Source organism: Melopsittacus undulatus, chromosome 7 (assembly GCF_012275295.1).
Source record: "Melopsittacus undulatus isolate bMelUnd1 chromosome 7, bMelUnd1.mat.Z, whole genome shotgun sequence".
Taxonomy (NCBI): Eukaryota; Metazoa; Chordata; class Aves; order Psittaciformes; family Psittaculidae; genus Melopsittacus; species Melopsittacus undulatus.
Window position 1 is genome coordinate 49,598,647 of NC_047533.1, and position 14,658 is coordinate 49,613,304.

At 39.1% G+C, this 14,658-nt stretch overlaps 1 protein-coding gene across 1 annotated transcript in view; it reads left to right on the top strand.

The window, feature by feature from the left end:
• Positions 1 to 14,658, top strand: part of PDLIM5 (PDZ and LIM domain 5) — a 122,507-nt gene that overhangs the window by 82,338 nt on the left and 25,511 nt on the right. Inside the window, exons 12-16 of the mRNA XM_034064651.1 lie at positions 672 to 863; positions 1,599 to 1,685; positions 2,439 to 2,594; positions 3,454 to 3,585; positions 12,075 to 12,259. Of these exons, the coding sequence (XP_033920542.1) occupies positions 672 to 863; positions 1,599 to 1,685; positions 2,439 to 2,594; positions 3,454 to 3,585; positions 12,075 to 12,259 (752 nt within the window). The remainder of the gene's footprint in view (positions 1 to 671; positions 864 to 1,598; positions 1,686 to 2,438; positions 2,595 to 3,453; positions 3,586 to 12,074; positions 12,260 to 14,658) is intronic.

Below are 14,658 nucleotides of genomic sequence, written 5' to 3' on the forward strand. Positions count from 1 at the left end.
GCAAAAGGGAATTTGCAAAACCAGGAGCTGTTCATTTAATTACTCAGTGAGCGTCAGGTTGAGTCTCAGACTGACCAAACAAAAACTGTCAGATCTTTTATGGTTGTCTTTGGTGATAAGCAAGAGGAGTAAAACATGGGGGAAGGGGGAAATGCTGCTTTCCTGGGGTGAATGCTGTTTGTCCTTCTGCTTGCTTTTACTTTACTTTTTGTTTGAGAACACTTTGGAAGCCTTAGTCAGATGAGCATTTAACCCCTCTGCAATTGTTCAGGTTAAATACCAGCAGCCAAGTAGCCACAGTGTATAAAGTGTAATCTACTTATACTAGATAGAGTTTCTAACACACTGTTATTTGTTTTTTTGAGTAACTACTTTAAACTAGCCAAATAGTTTGGTTTTGTGGTTAAACAAGCCTGGTTCTAAGCTTACAAGCTTCAGCTGTAAGATGCCCCAAAGAACCAGTTTCAGCATGGCATGATTCCTAGGGGATAAGTATTTGTTTCCTAGGGAAGAAAAAAGAGCCTTCATAGGCTACTCACTCTTCTTATAGAAGATGCAAGCACACTAAGTACGAAGAATTGTCCATTACTGATAGGTATCTTTAGCAAATGAGAGATTTCTTCTCCATGTGTTGTCTTGTTATAACCACTTGTGAAATTAACATCAACTAGGGAAATAACTTTGGAGTTGCCTGCTCCAGAGGCAGCAAGCTTTTTGATGCCTGACAAAGCACCTCTCCCTGCAAAGTGCACCGTGGCCACACAGACCTCCGAGCTCCCTGTACCTACCACCGTGGCTGTGGGACTGCCTCTTGCAGCCCCAACAATGGAAACAGCCCCCGAGCTGCCTTCTGCTATAGACAGGTACATCTGAGCCTGCTTGGGTAAGAGGCATGATGAGAAACTAATTTTACATATGGTTTTACTTGATTTTTTTTTGATGCTGCTGCTGTCAAGATGGAGCAGCTTGCAGGTGTCTCCTGACCCTCATGTGGCTCTTGAAACCTCAACAGCATTTAGAAATTAAAGGAGGTTTTCGACGAAATATAAAAATACTTAAATAAAATGGCCATTAGATGGTGGTGGATAAACCAGTAATGGGTAGGAGATTTGGTTCAAAGGTGACATTGTATTCAGAAGTTGGTGACATGGGCTGAATATATAGTGTCAAAGTGTGGAGGAAGGTTTGAGGGGGGAAGGCACATCAGAATGTGCATAATGTGTGATGCTTTGGTATTCCACATTTTATTCTCTCAGCTTTCAAAGATTAGTCACCCATGCCATAAAATGTGTATTTTTGGATTGCCCACTAGCCTTAAGTTTTTGGAGGAGAATACAAGCATTAACTTGTGTAATGATGGGACATCCAGAGTGTAGTGTTTACCAATAGGTAAAGAAAGCACTTCCTTCAGTAATTAACACTTTGGGATATTAAAGCGTACCTGGGTTTTTTGTTGTTGTTGGTTTGGTTTGGTTTTTATGGGTGAAGAGGGCTTTTGAAAGTCCTTAAATGAACTCCTCCTGAGCTTTAGTTAGCAGTGCCAAAGGTATAATGAGGACTTGATTAATGACTTTTCTTCTCTTGCTGCTTTTGGGCAGGCATGAAGCATCTCTGCTTACTTGTGAAACAAATTCTTTCAGTAAAATTTCAAGCTACCAGTCTAGATCATCTATAAATCATACAAGGTAAATGTTTTAAGGTATACCTACAGCAGACTCCTAGGTGTAGGCAAAGTTTTCAGGCAGCTTTTTTGCATTTAAATCTGAGAAGTAGTATATAGTTGTGTGTTTTGTTGATTTCTGAAAGAATTAAAAAATATACACAGCAATTCTATGGATAATATTGACATTTTAAAGTAATTTACCACTGTAGAAATTACTTTGGATCTAGTCTGGGTTTTACCTTTTTATGTACTTTTTCCCCTGTTCATATTCCTCCCAGCTTAGATAATAAGTAGGGAAACTTAAAAGGGGGTGAGGAATACACTGAATTTGTACAGGTGGCTAAAAACAGACCCGATGAAATTGTATCGCAAATATTTCAAAGCTTTCAGTGTTTCTTATTTGTTATGAAAAAGAGAATCTAAATGATTTTCAGGGGTCTTTCTGTCAGCACCATGGAGACTCAGATGGATCCACATGGAGTGTCCTGGGTCCTGGTTCAGTGGGAATGACCTAGGGGTGTGAGGCAGAGTCTGGAATGGGGAATTTGAATGCTGATACATGCTGAATGCTGGCTTGGTGATGGGAAAGTTTTGTTTGTGGGTGAAATCAGAATTGCTTTTTCTACATTAGTATTCAAGTAGCTAGTATACTGCCTGATGTGTCTGTAAGCTGGGAACCTACATTCGCGTAGCTTTCCAACTGTTAATATCGTCTGGTATTGTGCCTCTGTCAATCTTTCCTGCTTTCTCTGTTTTCTCCTCTGTTGGCTCAAAGCTTCTGTGCTGAAAAAGTATTGCTGGAAAATCCTTTGGGAAGTCTGTCCAAGTTGGGACCTACTCCTCTTCCCATTCTTTCTCCTTTCAAGCAGAGATCAACAATTAAGAGTATGGCTGCTGCTGCCGTGTCTGCTGCCATTGCTGTCCGGGCCAGGTAGACATCAATTCTAAAAGGAACATTTTATAGCTTGATTTAAGAAAGTTCAAACTCACACAAGAATAATGGGTCCCTCGCAGGGCTGTGAAATTAACTTTTTTCAGTAACATGATGGGCAAGCTGTTGGAGTATGTCCAAGGCTCCCACGCCATTTTCTTAGCTTAGTTCCATGCTGTTGCTCTGAACCTGGGTGAGTAATTCTACCTTTCTGATCTTCATGATTTCTGTTTTACAGTTCAGTCAGTGAACTAACTGTAAATAGCAATTGTGTTACATGAGTGACAGAGAATAATTACATCTTTGAGTAACTTTTAGATGCTCTCTGGGTTCCATCTAAGTCTTTACTGCACTGCTTATTATGAAGACTTACTTAAACCAGTGGTTTCAAGTTCTTCTCTCATGCATTCATATCTGTAAAAAAATTTTGAGCATGTAATATATGTATATTTATGTATTTCTAAATTATATATATGTCCTAATGTACTGATACATATGCTGACATCATAAAACATACACAAACCCATAAATTAATATTAAAGGATGAGAAAGAGATGAAGTAAATGCTATTTTCAAAATCTTTTCTGTTTTACTTCATTAATGGCAAAAATAAAATAAGAAAACCTTCTCACACCCCAGTGGGTTGTCTTGTGTATCCTCTGTAGCGTGTAACCTCCAATTTGGGGATTGTCTATTTAGACATAACTTCTACATCAGTTATCCTAGGTTCAGTGTCTCCATACTGCTACATAATTTACAGGCTTTTCATAAGGGTTTAGGGGTTTTCAGTGGTCCCAGCCAACTTGAACTTTGTTTGATCACCTGGTTTGTTTACATGGTTTTTCTAAACGCTTGCTAGACTCTCCGAACCTAGTGTCTACCGCTCACTCTTGGATGCTCTGCTCATCACGCCTGTTGCTAAGCCTCCTCCACAAGCCATGAGGCCCTCTAGGAAGTCCATGAGTGCTCTGGAGTTGCCAAAGAGCAAGAGGTATTATCTGAGTGTGGTGCATGGTTGGCACTTAGGACTCGCAGGAAACTGGTTTCTACTTCAAAGCCTGTTTCTGTTGCCTGCACACATGAAGCAGTCTGCCTGTTGTGGTCTTTGGCATGAGGTCACCAGCCCCAAATCCTACTCATTTCACCAGTTTGCAGAACTAATCTGCACCCCGGTCCTGCTGATGGAGTTTGTGTAAGTCCACTGTACTAAGCAAAGACTTCCTCCCTGGTATTGGGGGCATGCACTGAGATGCACGGTGCTGTTTGTATTGCATCACAAACCTTTGAGGGAGGCACTGTCACTCTGAAGAGCTGACTAGAGAAGAAACAAGATATTCTGGCTTGAAGCCTCTATCCAAGTGAATTATTTGCAACAGTTCCTTGAGCAAGTAAGTGTCACAGTAGGCTGCAACAGTGCTGCAGGAACAAAGGCTGCTATTTTTCAAAGCTTACTTTTAATTTATAAAATAACTGGCATGTGGTGCAGCAAATAACTATTGAAAATATATTTGCTGTCTAGGCCCTTTGTTTCAGTGCTGATTCTGTCCAGTGCACAGGACTTTCTGTTCTTGTTTGCTGACCGCAGCTGTGTTAACACTCACTTCTGTGGAAAGCTGCTTTTATGTAACTGACTTCAGCCTCAAAGTTGGAAATCTGTTTCTTGGGTTGTTTGTTTTTTTTTACAGGAAAGTACCTATTAAGTTGTGCTAAGGAAGAAATAATTGTGGGGTTTCATGTATGTATTTGTATTTTAACAAGCGTAAACCTCCTCTAGAGATAAGGCCCAATTCTAAGTAGAGCTGAGATCCACTTGATGTAGGAACTTGTACTGAGTAACAGGTATTTATTATTTCCATCCTGTTTCATGGCTTCTAAGGTGACCTCAGTCACTAGAAAAGGCTAAAGTACCCCTAGCCTCTGGGAGCAGAAAATGGCACTTACTAGTCACAGACAATCTTAGATTTTATTGATGTTTATAACATCATGGCATATCCACTTTTAAAAGAAAAAACTATTAACAGAATTATAGTGCTGTAACACAACCTTAAATCTCAATTTTCTTTTTGCCGCTAAATGATACTTACGAGGAAGTCTTTTTATGTATGTGTCCAAAGGGAGAACCTCCCCTGGAGTTCTGATACTTGTGCACTATAGATGAAATCCAGGATGTGCTGTCAGACTTTACTCTTTAGCTCTGGTGTTTGTTTGCTGATACTTTAGTGGAGCCAATAATTGTGGTGAAAATGAATTTCCTGACTTCCCTTTTCTTTTTTCTTTCTCTCACTATTATGCATCGTTTCTGGCATAAATGAAAGTAGATTGGTACAAGCATGGGAACCTTTTCCTTCTTTACTCTGAAACTGACTTTATGTTTGCTATTGTTTGCTCACCATACAGGGAGAAACCCTCCTGGTTTTGAAGTTGGGTTTTTGTTTGTTTTTGGAGATACAAAACACTCATTTGTGCCAGAAAGTTGAGATTCCTGAACTAGCTGCATTCAGTTGCTGTTCTTTGGTACATGGGACTGTCTGTTGGGAAAGGCAGCAAGGAATGGAGAGCTTCTTTCATCCTACCATAGTTAAATAGCAGCCTTGGAGGTTTTTCTTTGTTTTGCTCTTACAACTGGCAGAGCTGCATAGATGTGTGCTGGGAGCCGGGAGGTATACAGGGAGTACAGAGACCATGTAATCCTGCCCAAATGACCCTATCAGTGTTGGATATATCAAGATCCAGGCTGAACATCTTGAAATTAATGTCTGTAGATTATTAGGGGGAGGGTTAAACGTTATTTCTAAACTTAATAATTTTCTCTAAAACCATTTCAATAGCCAAGTTATTCTGGTTCAGGCTGCTGCATGCAGGCTGTGGAATAAAGGAAGTATATGGTTTTCAAGCTGTTAGGCACCTCGCAAATGGAATATAGCCTGAAATCTGGGAAATGTGATGTAGCAGTACCATTAGTCTGAAAATCTTCTCCATAAACTGTATTTTGAAGGAGTTTTCCCTGAATAACTGCTGTTGGTCTGAAGTTATCATCCAGCATACCAGGGTAATGATTTCTGTTTTCCTTAATATCATCCTGAGCCAGTTGCCAGTTGATGGAGCCATAGAAATGAAGCTTTGTGCTGCCTCACCCTAGTGAGTAAAGGAGCACAACCTTCTTGTGTGGCTTGAGAAACATATAGGAAAAGGAGATAAAAGAAGATAAATTATGCTTACAATTTACTGTCAGTAAGTACATAGCCTCACTTAAGTTCAACAAAGATCAAGCAAAATTAATCAATTCTGCCAGAAAAAAAGGATATATATAACAGATCTGAAAGAAAAGTAGCCAATGAGTGTGTGAAACTAGGTATTAAAATGTCTTTGCACTAGTGTGCATTTAGTGACATATTGTAATGTACATGAATGCTAAAAAATGTTTTTTAGCTGCCATTTATGGCAGCTCACTTCATCCCACAACACAATAGTCAATAAGGAAGAACTGAGATCTTATGTCCCATGAGTAGAGAAATGAGTATACAACATTGCATATTAGAATAACTTGTTCAAAAAAAAGTTGGCTCAACAACATAAAGAAAGGAAATTAGCTTAAACAACTTCAGGGTTTGTGTTCTGGTTCTATCTTGTATAACTTTCATGAAAAGGTAATGGGTCTATTTTACCAAGGCAGCTTAAGTTTGTTTGCATTATCTCTGGGGAAAATCTCAAGAAGGTTGTAGCTATAACAAAAGCAGGGATTTGATTTTGTTCTGCAACAGGGTTGTTACTCCAGAAATATTTCCCTTTTATTCTTCTCTCTTCACTGTGTCTGTTCCAGAAAAATGGCTGTCTTAAACTGCTCTGCACTGGTTATCTACCAGACAACTTAACCTTTTTTTCTGGCTTAATATCTGTTATTAACTGGTCTGAAGTATGCTGAACATCCACATTTTCACTGCCTACCAAACTCCTCAGAAATGGTCTTTTCTTCTTGGTATAGAATCAACTGGGTTGGAAGAGACCTTTAAGATCATCAAGTCCAACCATTACTCCAGCACTGCCAAGTCCACTACTAAACCATGCCATTAAGAGCCTTGTCTACATGGCTTTTGAACACTTCTAGGGATAGTGATGCATATCTTGCTTCTCTCCACAGCTCAAGAAATCTATAGCTTTGTTGTATAACAGCCATGCAGTCTTTCACTAACCTAAATTTTCATCCTGATGTCAACAGAAGTAGCCTTAAGTTTATAGAGGTCTGTGGTTTATAACAGCATATATGCAGCAGAGAGAATGATGTATTTAATATCCAAGAATTGGAGTCTGCCATAAAATCAAATCACATGGCACAAATGCCATAAAATTTTGGGAGACGCTAGGGAGAATGGGCATTGACATGGCTTTTACTTTATCTTCTTGACACTGTGCCATATACAATTACTTGAAAAGAGGATAGTCTGGCCTTGTGAGATAATCAGTGGTGTTGACTCTGGGAGAATTCTTGTTCTGAAAGATGCTTTGAATTGTTTCTGTGTAGAGCACTACTTCCGGAAGGGTTACATATTCCCTCACTGTAACTTGATATGGAAATACCTCCACCCAGATGATTTTCTCTCCCATTTATTATCTTATTTTGCATTTTTGTCTTTCTTGGAAGTTGTTGGAACATTGCTAGGTTAACACGAAACGTAAACACAGTTTTAGAAAGCTGACTGAGACTGTGGCTTTGCACTAGGGGTGGGAACAAGCTCAGCGCTCAGTATTTTCTGTCTTCTGTTTCTCTGTTATTACATCAGAACACCCTTGCATAAAAGGCATATGTATTTGCCCTATTTGTGGGGTTTTGTTCTCATTCTCATACCTTTTTCTGGCCTCCTATATCTATCTTCAGCTAATGTGTGTTTTGATACTGAACAAAATACATCAGGTGATGTGTGTGACTTAACACATCTTAAAACAAGAAATTTTGATCTGAGATTCAAATTTATCTCAGCTGTGCTAATACCTTGCTGTAAAGCTCTGCAGAACATCTGTGTAACAGTTTACTTGGTCTTAGGGCAGACAGATCATTCTTTGAAGTTGCAGTTTCTTTAATAAATGTTTCAAAAAATTGATACTGAAAAATTCTCTTTCTCCCCCCCTCTTCCTCTCCTTCAGTGCTATATCAAGTACTGTGAATATGTTAGAAGCTGTTTATTCAGGTTTCAGCAGTGTGCTCTATGCCTATGTGGAGTTAACAGACAACAGACAGCTGTGTGTAAGGCAAGGGAAGGCTTATCCGTTTTGTCACACTGTTTTGGTTTTAGAAGCCATAAAGCAGAATCAAGGCTACCACATTCCACTTGGTTGTGCCAGAAACGAAGAAGAGTGATTTGCTCACATCTTTTTTGTCTTGTTTTTGTCTTGAAAGTTTCAGTACTCTTAAGGGAAAATAACCTCACAGAATTCCTGGCTATGAGAAGAAACCATTTGCAGACTCTCTCTTAGATACTACATGACCTCTTCTGTCAGCAAGCTTCCTTAGATCACAGAGTTCCTGACTCACACAGTTATCCTGGACAAGTGGGAGTTAGTAGTATCATTTATAATCCAGAGATGTAATAGGAAAATACTGATCTACCAGACTGAGGCTGTGGCTCAAGTGATGATGATTACAAATGGATAACCTGGGATTTTGGGCTTCCATAAGAAAAAGGTTCACCTAGACCTTTTTGAATCTGCTTGGGAAAGTCTAAGAGACTTGGCCCTTGTCAGCATTTTAGTGGTGTTAGAAGTTACATGACAAAAAGCTGTATTCATTTTTAGATAGGACCATAGCTTCTCCTTTGGCTAATAATAACATGACACATAGTCACCTTCTCTAAAGCATGTGTAAAGATATTCTAGGCAGCCTTATATAGGAGTTTCAATGGAAGGATGGCGGGAGTTTAGGCATCTATAACCCCAGACCATGCGTTTTAATTCTGTTGGATTGTGGAGGAAAAGGGGAAGCAGGACGTCAGAACCTCTGAGTGTGTTCAGAAGGATTTTCCAGTGCAAATTCCTTAAAATGTCTTTGAAATGTGTTCAGCCTTGTCTTGATGCACCTGATTTTGGGAAGAAAACACCTGGGGTACAGATGCAAATATCCCAGAGTGGTCTCTGAAAAACTGGTGCTCATTTCACATGTGTACTGGACCTGCTTCTTTCTCCGCAGGTTTCTTGCCTCTGTAGCATCCAAGAAGTTCTCGGTACCATGTCCAGCAGTGATACAGTCATCTGGCATATGTCTTTTCTTCCCTGTCCTCCTACCAAAAGTCAGGGTGTGATACAGTGTTTTTTATACAATTTAAAACAGCAGAGGAATTATTACTTGCTTTTTAGTCTATTTTTCCACAGTGCTTTTGTTGATCAGGAGGGGCAAATCTGAGGATCCTGTTGTGAGCTCTGGATAAAGTTTGCACTGGGACTGGAGCCCTGTGTTTGTCCCCAGGTCTCAGACTGTCATCCCAGAAGTTCTTTATTTTCTGTACCTGTCCTTCCTCTGGTAGAATGAGGCTGCACTCTGCGGTAGGAATTGTTCATGGAATTTCAGATGTGTCATGTACTAGCTAGCATGTATCAGAAAGGAGTTTTTGGCTTGTTCCTTTGCTCTACTTTGTCTTACTTAAAAGGAATGTGTCTCTTGGTTACATTAGTTTTCATCATGGAAACCTTTCATTTTTGCTATAAGTATTCATCAGGTGGAAGAGGAATAATTTAAGAGTTATGAAACAGAGGTAAAAGGTTAAAGCTACAATTAGAAGGTAGGCTTGTCATTAATAATAGTAGAAGTATTTTGACATCAAAACGTGCTTGACCTGAACCTGGCCTATGAGTGTCATCTGGGAAGTCTGAGAAAGCTATTCATGTGAAACTTGGTAAATACATGAGGTTTATTATTCCTCCCTCAGCTTTCTAGTGATGACACTGAAAAACAGATGGGAGCTCTCTTCCATGACCCATTAATTTTCTTGAATCTCTGTATATTTTTTTGTCTCTTCAAACCATGTATTTTCTAGGTAATGAATCATGTACAATATCCTAGTGAATTACAAAAATACCAGCAGGGCTAATTGTGGGTATTTTACAGCTGCTTTGTAGAAGGTAAGGTAAGTGTGCTTCTGAAAAGACATAGCTATATTTATAAGTGGATAAAAATAATTGGAGTTTGAGTGGTTTTCAGTGTAGAAGAACATAAAGTAAAATGTTGAGGAATTAATCTTGAAGCATGAATTTGAAGACGCTTAACATTTAAAAGGTTGAATATCTCCAGGGTGCAGCCACTTGTTTGAAAGTGAGACAAAGATGGCTTTCTCTCTCTCTGCACTCCCAGGCAGTTGGTGTGATTAGAGGATATAATGCAGGAAACACAGTGCATGCACACCTCGGCCATTTCTACCTTTTTTTTCTATCCTTCTCCTGCCTAAAGGATACTTTTTACTTGTCTTGCATCCGTTTTTACTCGTTGAGTAGCCTCTTCTGTGTAAAGGCAGAAACCCTGGCAGCAGGGTTTTCTTATTTAGGACAGATTATTTACATTATTTATGATTTACATGTTCCAGACAAAGGCAGTGAAGAGATGCTACATTTGAAAAGTGGTTTGATAAGTGTCGTTTGGATGGAGAAGGAGGAAACTGGTTTTAGGACCAACAGTGTTTTGAGGAATTCTTGAAGTTGTAATGGGGCTCAGGCCTGGAGCAGGTTTGATAGGTTATGTGTCAAATGTACTCAACAGTACAGAAGGGTGCTTCTGTGACAGTGAAGTTACAGCCTTGTACTTTTTTCGTAGTGGAAGCCAGTCCTTAACTGCCTTGTCATCTTCAACCACTGAGCTGCTTCTTCATGTCAGAAGATGTCTTCCTACCCTTTTTCTGTCAATCTGCAACAGTGCTTTTACGCAGTGTATCTCCACTGCCTCAGAATTTGTTGTTAAAAGAGCTGGATCCTAAGCTTTTAAGGAGCCTAATGTATGCCTTGAGTGCCTCTGTTTTCACAAATGTCTATAAGTATCTTTTGAAATGTAAAGGTAACAGAATGCAAAGTCTCACCTTGTGCTTCACTACGTTTGTGCACACTGCATATAGCAAATTCATCAATGTCAGGTAAGCTTCCACTTCCAAAAGCCTACAAATGCAATAGCTGTTACTCATTAAGCTGAACATTCATATAGGTTCTCTAAACTGTGAATATTTTTTTTCATGCCTTACCAAGAAAAGATTCTAAATACATCAATTATTAACCCTGTAAATCTAGACACAAAATATCAGGGTTATGAACTTGCTTTCTGACCTTTCAGTGTGTTCCAGTTCTTGCATGTCATACAGGCAGGGCAATATTGTGCTGGTGTAATACTTGTAAAGCAAAAATAGCTCAAGGTTTTTTACTTTATGAACTTGGCACAGTCTGTAATTCTGTGAATGACCCTGGTGAAATATGCACGATGCACATGTGCTATAAACTGTTTTTTCTTAAATACAGGAAAGAATACAAGGCTTCTAATGTGTTGACTGATGTGTTTCCAGATTGCACAAAATATGTATTTAGAACTGTGTTTTGGCTGTACTGCACAACATTATTGAGTTAATTTCCTGGTTCTGTGATCTTCTTGGTTTGCAAATGACCTTCATTAGGAATTACTCTTCTACCTCTAAGATTTTTAATTAGAATATTTGTTTTCAGCTTCTGAAAGGCAAATATCCATTATACCAATACTATTACAGTGCATAAAAAAAATACGATAACTTTCTCATTCTTGACCAGCCTCTGCAAATAAGAAATGAAAATTTTTCTGACTGGCAATATAATTAGTGGCCATATACATTCCACATGAATTGTGATTAAGTACAGTTTTCATCATCCGGGGTTTATAAATAGCTGAAAGAGTTCTGTTAACCCTTGAAATGTAAAAGCAACTGTAAGCTGCTCTAAAGAGGCATTATAAAATATTGCTTAATGAATAAAGAAACTTACAGCTCTTTTAAAATACTTAATTTTTTGGAGGCACAGTGGCACATAGAGGAAAATTGTGTTTAATTAAAGCACTTTTAGATAATTTTATTAAGATCTACAAGTATAATCTGACTAAATGAGTATTTGCCTACTCTCCAAGAAAAAAAGAAGTATTGAAAAAGTCTAGGAGTGTACAAACCTTACAGTAAGGGATCTGCTTTAACTTGTGTCATGCCAACAATTATTGTAAATGGAAATTGTGAAGGGATTTAGCTGTCTATATTGAATTTTGGCAGGAATTACTCAAATGTGCGGTTCTTGGGGGGGGGGGAGGGGGGAAGGAAGCTTAAAAAATGCAGCTTCCCCAGCATTGTCCTGTGGTGATCACCCCAGCATTAGTGATGACAGAGTAGTGAGTGCAGCTCTGTTGCACCAAGGTACCGAGGTGTCACTCCACATCTCCAATTCACTGATTTTCTTGGTTTAGCAGGAAATGCATTTTATTTTCTTCTCCTCATTTCTGAACAGTGATTCCCTGGAGGCTGCCCAGCCTGCTGCTTTTACAGCATCCTCGTCAGCGAACATGCCGGCCCACCAAGAAAACATGGACTCGAGACCTGCTCCCACCAGCACTGCATCTGCTGCCGGACTCAAGCCAACAGGACCCCCAGGTGCTACCAAGTACTCGGGCTGGCAGCCTGCAAACCAAGCAGGTAAATGTCAGGGAGGCTTTTTCTTGTTTGCTTAAAGAGGCTTGGATGGCTCAAAAAAACATATTTCACCTTGGGTGTAAAAGCAACAGTCTTCAAATAGCTGTTTGTGTGTTTTGAGTACAGGCCAGTTTATTTAAGGAGAGAGGAGAAGAAAACAAAATTTAGCAGTTTTAGTAAACCACTAGCCCTTTGTAAGTTACCTCATAGATGTAATTGGTTTCACAAACAAGCAAACTCAGATGTCCCTGACCTCTATTAAAAGCATATATGCCAGTCAAATATATATACGTATATATATACATACACAGACGCCTCAGTTTCAACTTGGCACTTCCCGTGTGACCTCAAATTTCATGCTCTTTCAGGGGTGGGAATATCAACAGACAAGTGTTTTTCAAGTGATCTTTCCTGAAGTTAATTACAAAAAATCAAATCAAAACGAAAAAAAAAAAAAAACCACCAAAACTAAAACATCAGAGTGGTTATCTATCTGGTATTTGCAGGGTTTATTTGAGAAGAGTGCCAGAGTATTGCATAGGTTTGTGATATGGAGATTTGCTTAAAGGTGGGGTCTTGCAAGGACGATGTACATAGATGCAGGTTTTGAATGTGTGGGGTCTTCCAAGGACAATGTACATAGCTACAGGCTTTGAATGTAGCTTGATGACTCTTGTCCCTTTAAACCCACACCAAAATAGGCTTACACCTGGAAAGCATGCCATTTCTGTCAAGAATTTCAAAGGATCTGGGAAATTTGTATTACTAATTAAGTTTTAACTGTAACTCTTGTAAGAATGAGATTAATATCCTTGATTCGCTTTCTGACTTTTTTTAGTTCTACTGTTAAGGGTTTTCTGTCTTTAAAAGTGTATTTTAAAAGTATATCCAGTCCAGAAAAGGAACTTCAGAGGCCCTAGCTTAAAAATAAATATAAAACATATGGTGTTAATGCCGTGTGTTTTGTAACGGCTTTGGCACATCTGTCTCAATTACTGTTGCGCGTGGTAACAAATACATGTATTTCATTTGGACATGCAGTTCTTCTACCAAGCCTCAAGATGGCAATACACTGTCATTTCTATACTTCCCTGTCAAATACCGAGCATATTCTTAAGGTCAAAGTAAAGATATATTTAAATTTATATCGGTTTAATTCTAGCATTGTATTACTTCTTTGCGTTAGCTATCATTAGAGGAAAAACCCTCAACTTTTTGAAAGTTACATTTTTCACAGTATGTGTACTTAAGGCAAATGTTTGTGGAAATATCATCTTGCAGTTTTGTAAGTGACTGACTGTGCTTCATGTTTGACATAATTCTCTGAGTTACCAAGTGATAATATTATTTCCCTTGCACAGAAATCACCTCTCAGCTTGGGGTTTTGGTAGTACTACAGCCATTTTCAGTATGTTTGTAGGTGCATCATTGTTAAAACCTACTAGCATGCTTTAGTGTTAATACAAGTCCAATGTTTGAAAGAGACTTTTTAAGTGACAGACACATGAAGGAGAAAGATTTTAGATTTTTAATTTAGGATTAATTAAGTTACAGTTGATTTCATACTTCTGAAAATCTGTGCCCATGCTCTTGGATAATGCTAAAAATCTCTTCACAAAGAGGAGCTTAGTTGGTAGATGAGGAGGGAAGCCAGCCAGAGAATTTCTGGGGCTTATGTTGCAGAACACCTTACCAAAAAACTTAGGAAATTTATACTGGTGGAAAAGCAAATGGAAGGCAATGGTCCTGAGGATGTCAGCTCTGCACTACCTTGCTGTAAGGTCCTGAGATGCACTGTTTAACTTCCAAAGGAACAAAGTCATTGCCTCTTCCAAAAATATTAGGGGAGCCAGAAGTAAAAACTGTAGGAGAAACAAGCATAGAAAACTTTAAGTTTCTTAAAATAGGAAAGTACAGGGAGGAAAACCCAGCAGAGAGAATGGCAGCACCCAGGTATTAACAAGGGCAGGAGAAGATAGGATGTTGTGGATGGCAGAGGAGCTCTGTTAGCATTTGCATCTTGGGAGCGTGAGGAGTCACGCACTGCCTCAAGAAGCTGGTCCCTGATGAGGAGCTGCTTGCTGAAACAGTGAGGAAGAGCAGGCTGTTTGGAGATGTTAAAATAATCATGGGTTTTGTTCATCTTTATCTCGCTTCATCAGTCTGAAGGCACCTTCATCTTACAACAGTCTGCAAATGAGTAAAGAAAGGACAGACCTAGTGTGCTTGCTAGCTTTATTTCTGAGTTGAAAGAAAATGTTTTGTGATTTGATTAGGATTTCAACAGTTGCCAAGGTGCCGGAGGCTTGTCCAGAGGTTATCTGACAGGTTTCACTGCAGGTCTGCCCTGTAAACCTGCCCTAGGCTCACCTCAGGTTTAATCTGCCATGCATTACCCATGT